Raw genomic sequence first — 7,016 nt, 5'->3', positions numbered from 1 at the left:
AAGCGAAACAGCTTAGAGTTTAAAAGGGTCAAAGAGATGACTTTCTGATCTATGTCAAGCAAGGTAAGAAATCTCTATTAACTGTGCCTTTATTTGGCTTAGCACATTATATATTTGCTATATGATGCACTTCATATAATTTGATGTGCACAGTAAAAGTCTGAGTCTTAAGTGGTGAATGCTACATTGCTTCCTCAATTGACCATTTTCCGTTTCTTCCTTGAGTGCTGTTATAAATCTTACAAAGTTGTTATCTTTCTATTTGAACAGAAAATGGAGACATCACAGAGGCCCATGCTTCTTTTTTTAGGTAAATTCTGATTTAAACTATCAAACTAATTTGAAGTATTAAAAAAATTCTATTGTGAGCTTTAGTTGCAATACATTAAGATTTATTTTATCTTTTGTGAATTGTCATAATTTAAAATGACAATATGTTATAGATTAAAAAAAAAATACAAATGTTCTTCCTATTACGTCTCTCTCTAAGCAGGCACATAATGAGATGTATAATTTTATATTATGTATTTTTGTACAGGGATATGCATTTTCTCATTGCAATGGATACTGACCCATCAGCAAGGTAAGAATACAGTATAGTAGAATACATACATATCAGTGGGGTCCAAAAGTCTAAGAACACATTGAAAAAACACATTAAATTTTTGCTCATTTAAAATTGGAAATAAACAGAAGATTATTTTGAATATTTAATATTCACAATTCTGCACTATTTCTAGGTCCCTACCTGTAAAGCTAATTTGTGATATTGACCATGCTAACTGCTTTGGGCAAAAGGTCAGATTTTCCTCATGCCTAATCTCTTCTGTTGAAGCATGTGTTTAGACGACACTCTGCCGGATTTGATGCAAAATGGATCGTAAAGTTTTGCACAGTCTTGTGGAGTCCATGCCAGCTCGAATGCACACTGTCATTAAGGAAAAAATGGAACATACCAAATACTAAGAAACTCTGAAATTCCTGTAAATATTTCAGAGATTCTACTTTACACTGAAGTTGTAGTAAATAATGAAATTTGTTGAATTAAATTAAAAAGAATGCAAAATAGAAGCATTTTCACTAGTGCTCTCAGACATTTGGACCCCACTGTGTGTGTGTCTGTGTGTGTGTGTATATATATATATATATATATATATATATATATATATATATATATATATATATATATACACACACACACACACACACACACACACACACACACACACACAGACACACACAGTGGGGTCCAAATGTCTGAGAGCACTAGTGAAAATGCTTCTATTTTGCATTCGTTTTTAATTTAATTCAACAAATTTCATTATTTACTACAACTTCAGTGTAAAGTAGAATCTCTGAAATATTTACAGGAATTTCAGAGTTTCTTAGTATTTGGTATGTTCCATTTTTTCCTTAATGACAGTCTGAGAGCACTTTATATATATATATATATATATATATGTTTCTGTGTACATAAACATATACATGTGTACATATATGCATATATTTGTGTATGTACATAAATATGTTCTTCTCTCCCCACCAGTCAATGTGGCCTTAGGAGGAAAAGCAACACAATCTTCTTTATACGGCAACTATTACTATGCTTACTTTGCTACCGATGGCAACAGAGCATCTCAGTTGCTTTCCTACTCATGTACACACACAAATATTGAGAATAATCCATGGTGGAGAGTGGATTTGTTGGCAGTGTATGATATTAGCACTGTAGTCGTCACTAACAGAGGAGACTGCTGTCCAGAACGGATAAATGGTGCCGAGATTCACATTGGCAACTCCTTAGTCAACAATGGCAACAATAACCCCAGGTGAAATTTTTTTAAAAATTATAAGAATATAAAAAATATAAAAATATAAAAACTATATGATAATATCAGCAAAAATAGTAAGAGTTTACTAATAGAGCTTTATTAACATTTCATAAAGCTTGCTGCCTATAAGTCTGTGTAATTTGTTAACAATTCTTTGCATACATTTAGAAATTTAAAAAGGCTTTATAACATTCCACTAAAATTGCTCATAATGTAATATGAAATTGTGAATGATAATTGTCTTTATACATAATTATAAAGCACTTGAAGTCTTTTTTAAAAGTTGTTGAAGAAATATATTACAAAATATTTTAAATGGCATCAATTAGTGTTTTAAATAAAGTCACTGATGAGCTTAATATTGCTGATTTTAAAGTACTGTTCACTTTATTTTTCAGTACGAGAAAAAGTATGAGGATGAAGTATGAGAAATGTTAAAAGTATAATGTGTCATTCTTTAATAAAATAAAATAAATTCTTCTGCAAACTCTGGTATGAAAATAATCAACTTCAGGATCGTGACAGCTTCATGAAGCATTATTAACTTTGAATTTAACTTAATATGTAACATTAAGTTAATACATTACCCCTCTATTGTTTCTTTCTCTCTCTCTCTGCAGATGTGTCGTTATCTCTAGCATCCCTGCTGGTGCCTCTGCAAAGTACATCTGCAATATGAGAGGTCGTTACGTGAACATCATCATTCCCAATGTTAACCAGATTCTCACTCTCTGTGAAGTGGAAGTGTATGGGCGTCCAGGTTACACTTTTATATTCAAATCACAATTTCATATAAATTTAAAGTCAAATAGGTTTCACAACAGTTGCTAAACATCAACATTGTTGACCTTTTTTTTTGTAGTGCTTACTAAGACGGCATTTCTGAGATTAAAGTTTAACAGCAGCGAGGATCTCATCAACACTACCATGAGGGACAAAGTTCTTCAAAAGGTGTGTGTTTGTCAGAATATAAAATCAGTTGTCAGGTTATTAGGTACACATAACTTGCAGATGACTCATTGGCCATTATTGATTGTAGTCGCTCTGTTGCGCTGCACATCTTGTCACCCCTCCTCTCTTAGTAGACAGGGACTAACTGTTAGCTGGACTATTTCTCAATCCAGCAGTGACCCAACCCATTGCTACTGCTGCACCTAATAAACACATACTAGTTCTATACAGGTTCACTAGCCAAATAATATATTTCATCAGTGGTGTTACGGTGGTGGTCCCTTTCCACAGAGTAGATGGAGTCAGCAAAACATATATAAAGTGGATTATGGTATATACTGTAAATGAAGTGTTGCATAACACATAATAATAACAATTTTTCTCCATAGATGAAATCTGCCAACATCCAGTCATCAGTATTTCAGCTCCGTTGGACAAAGGAACCAGAACTGGAAACTGAAACTTAAAAAAGGGTAAGACACATTAGAAGAATACTACTGCTACTACTACTCCTCCTCCTCCTCCTCCTACTACTACTACTACTGCTACTCCTACTACTACTACTACTAATAATAATAATAATAATATAGCTGCAAGCTGCAAGCTGCAATCTGCAGGGTTCACGCACTCCTTGCATCACATTTTGTGATGACAGCTCAATTTTAGCTGTGTGAACTCCTTGCTGAAAACTTGCTGAAGTAATTCAGCTGAAGATTAGCAGTAAGATAGAGCACACCAAATTTCAGCTCAACTGGAATTTTGGTTCTTGAACAATAGCTATTAACTTAACGCTGACCCCTATGAACATGAATAGCACCCCAGGTTAGCAAATTTGAGTTAGATTGCCTCATGTACTAGTAGGTCCCTCCCTGAATCTACCATTCAATTTTCATGCCAATAGCTTAATGGGAACATTTTCAAATATCTGTGGATATCTGATTGGCCAATGACAGCCATGTATGTTCAGTAATTAGGTCATCATGAGACTCCACTTACAGATTAGCACATGAAATTACCAAATTTCCACTTGATCAGCCTTATGGTTCCTGAGACACAGTTATCTGACCTTAGCTCCACTCAATTTGTATGACAAAATTTTGCACATGATGTCAGATGGAACTAAATATTTATTGAGGTTTTTGGCTTGAGAAAACCAAAGAAACAGTGGAAAAGAATTTTGCTTGTAGGACTCACAGTTTGTGAGAAATGGACCAAAATGTAAAACCTTGCACTATAGTGCCACCATTAGGCCAATCAGGCCCATCTCACTTCCCTGAGTAACGGGATGGATTACTACCTATTGACCAAGGTTAAGGTCTGTACGACTTACGGTTTGGTCTGCGCAATTCGTTTTAAGGCAAAAGAAGAAGAAGAATGAGCCAAAATAATGTTCCTGTAATGTTCTAAAAACATGCTGCAATACCAACTTGCTTCACAATATAATTACTGTGAAGCAGTTGCTCAGATATTTCCAGTTAGACACAAAACATTAGTGTTAATGTTTATACAACAGAAAAGTATTGCAGGAATATAGTATGAACTAATGTAAAATAAAATCATTCCCTGAACACCCAGAATAAATTTTTGTGAAAACAAATGTTGCTAAAAAAAAAAAAAAAAGTTCAGAAAAGGATCTGCTAACCTAATATTGTTAACTGGGTATGTCTCAAAAGAAGGTCTTATCTTAGGCTAGAATTGATTTAAAATTTTTCCAGGTCTTATGATAGCTCTGAACAATTAAGGTTAGAGTAGGTTTAGTAACATTTTGTATGAAAAATCAATAGGAAAATAATCAATGATGGACTGGTGTGAAGGGGGCTGACGTGAAGCGCAGTTACTGTTACCACCCGAAGTTGATTATTTTCCAATTTTAGCATGTTCTGAACTGATTTCCTATTATACCACAACAATTTGGGGATAACTACAATATGTAATTTTGTATGGAATCACACTTTCAACTGTTTACATTTAAGGCTGTAGAACATCCACAAGACAAGTAGCTCCTATTATCACTTATGTTATAGCAGTTATAAACACTTGTTTCCTCACTTTCTCTTGAGGAAATACCAAAAAAAAATAACACATCTTTTCATGCTCTCGAGTGTTGAAACCCGAGACTCCTTCCATAAATTTTAAATAAACCACTCCATACAGAAAACTTCACCATAATGATTAAAATTTATTTATTTATTTTTTTATAAATAACAACACAAATCTGTCTTTTATTAGATTTAGATTATGTGGAGCGTTTGCCATATAAGTCCCAGTGAATGACTTGCTATAATAGAAAGAATAACTTATTAGAATGAGCACATTAATATAAACTTGGGATAAGAATTGCAGCCTCCTGACCTTCTAACCTATCAGATTCAGGAATGCAACAGCACTGTGGTATAAATTGTATTAAATACACTAAAATCTCCCTTGATAGTTTTGTGAATTTTGCAGAACATCAGTTTGAATGTTACTATTTATTCATTGATTTATTTATTTTACCTTTGTGATATGACAGTCAAGATGTTTGTTATTCTGAATTGCAGGTGGCAGAAATACATCTTAAATATGTAGAAGACATGGTTGAAGAACAACAACGACAAAAAAGAACATCAAATGTGTGAGGTTTGGGTGTAGCATATGGAACTACTAGCTTGCTGATGATATATACTTATTGGTTAGAAGTACAGCTTTTTTTTTTCTGGAAATGTATCTAAGAAAAATTATTGTTATTCCTATATATTATGTGATAGATTGATGTATTTAAAATGCCCTCTTGATTGTTGGGTTTAGTTAAGCCTAGGTTATGGTTATGGTGGGTCTATGTTAGTTACATTTCTCTCAGAAATACTATTGAGTAGATATATTCAGTAGCCCTTCTGGAAAACAGAGAATATCTGTGTAAACATAATGGAAAACAAAACATTCAAATTAGCCTGTTTGTAAGAATTGCTAATTCATGTGTATATAAAGGGGTACAGATGAATTAGCAGTTCTTACAACCAGCTGCTGTTTATAATGCAGTAGTACAAAGAAGATGTTTTGCAGGGTAACAGGGTAAAACAAGACACTGTAAAATGATAAATAGTGCTAGGGATCATGAATGTTTCTTTCTTTCTTTTTTAAAATATTTTTTAATCATCAGTTTCTAATATTGTCAAGACACCTAAGGTGATACTCAGAATCCTTGTTACCTCCCAGCCAATCAGAAATGTTGAGAACCAACCAATCATCACAATCTTGATGAATTTGGGTATGTATGAAAGCATTTTTAAAACACAGAAAGTGTTGAGATGTAGAAATGAGGTTTTACTCACCGGCATAAAGGTGTCCGCTATTTTTGTGTCCGCTAACTTTGTTCCTTCCCTTAAATACTTACCTTCTTGAGAATTTCCAAAATGTTTAGACTGATGATTCCCAGTAAAGCACATTACCAATTATTAATGGGCTTGCTTATTTATTTATTTATTAGTTATTTTTTTAGTTAGTTATGGGATTTTTTATTTTATTTAGTATGTGTACATTTTACATGATTTAAACTTATTTAGCTCATCCTTGTTCACAGCATTTCATTCCCTTAACAAATATTTCACATTGGTAGTATCAGAATCTTACTTAACATGTAATATATTCAGTAATCTGTAACTAAGACCCAATAAAGAAATTTTCATTATGCAGATTAAGGACAACGTCCAGGAATATCAGGACTGATTTTTGTCTAAAATCAAAGACTGACAATATCCCATCTGTTTGTTTCAATATTGTATGACTTATTTAGCCAAATCTGAACTCACCTCTGGATTTGTGTAACTGAACACTCAGCATAATGAATTTTCACTATCCTGTTTCTTGTTTTTTTTACTTATAAATAAAAAAAGGGATTTGATACACAGAATAACACAATGTGCTCTCAAATCAGTAGTTGGTGATTGTGTTTTCTTTGTAGTGTTTCTGCGTTATGAATGAATTCTCAATATGAAGACATAAATGTAACTGACATGCTACTTTATTACGTTATATGTCAACTTGAGTACCTGCGTAACTCTAAATATGAGGAACTTTCTCTAAACAAATACAGACATAACTAGAAATTTAAGTCAGCCTGTCCCATACCTATATTATCTTGTTACATATAGATGTGTCTTAAGTATTTTTTATGTATATTTATTAATTTTCTTATGTCTACCAGTATGTAAGCCAATGCAAAATTTCACTCTACTACTACTACAAAATGTCCCA

At 33.0% G+C, this 7,016-nt stretch overlaps 1 protein-coding gene across 1 annotated transcript; it reads left to right on the top strand.

The window, feature by feature from the left end:
- The first annotated feature begins 477 nt into the window (after positions 1–477).
- Positions 478–6,273, top strand: LOC128317667 (fucolectin-like). Its single transcript, XM_053231086.1, has 6 exons — positions 478–583; positions 1,547–1,829; positions 2,453–2,592; positions 2,695–2,783; positions 3,173–3,256; positions 5,324–6,273. Exons 1-5 carry the CDS (start codon positions 523–525, stop codon positions 3,248–3,250), a joined length of 651 nt encoding a protein of 216 aa, XP_053087061.1. The 5' UTR covers positions 478–522; the 3' UTR covers positions 3,251–3,256; positions 5,324–6,273.
- Positions 6,274–7,016: the final 743 nt, after the last annotated feature.

Source organism: Pangasianodon hypophthalmus, chromosome 28 (assembly GCF_027358585.1).
Source record: "Pangasianodon hypophthalmus isolate fPanHyp1 chromosome 28, fPanHyp1.pri, whole genome shotgun sequence".
Taxonomy (NCBI): Eukaryota; Metazoa; Chordata; class Actinopteri; order Siluriformes; family Pangasiidae; genus Pangasianodon; species Pangasianodon hypophthalmus.
This window is presented reverse-complemented; position numbering and strand designations above follow the sequence as displayed.

Excerpts from the sequence above, each read along its gene's own strand:
- LOC128317667 (XM_053231086.1), top strand. The coding sequence starts at position 523 with ATGTATTTTTGTACAGGGATATGCATTTTCTCATTGCAATGGATACTG. Across the intron at positions 584-1,546 it reads GATACTGACCCATCAGCAAG|TCAATGTGGCCTTAGGAGGA; the intron begins GTAAGAATACAG and ends TCTCCCCACCAG. Across the intron at positions 2,593-2,694 it reads GGAAGTGTATGGGCGTCCAG|TGCTTACTAAGACGGCATTT; the intron begins GTTACACTTTTA and ends TTTTTTTTGTAG.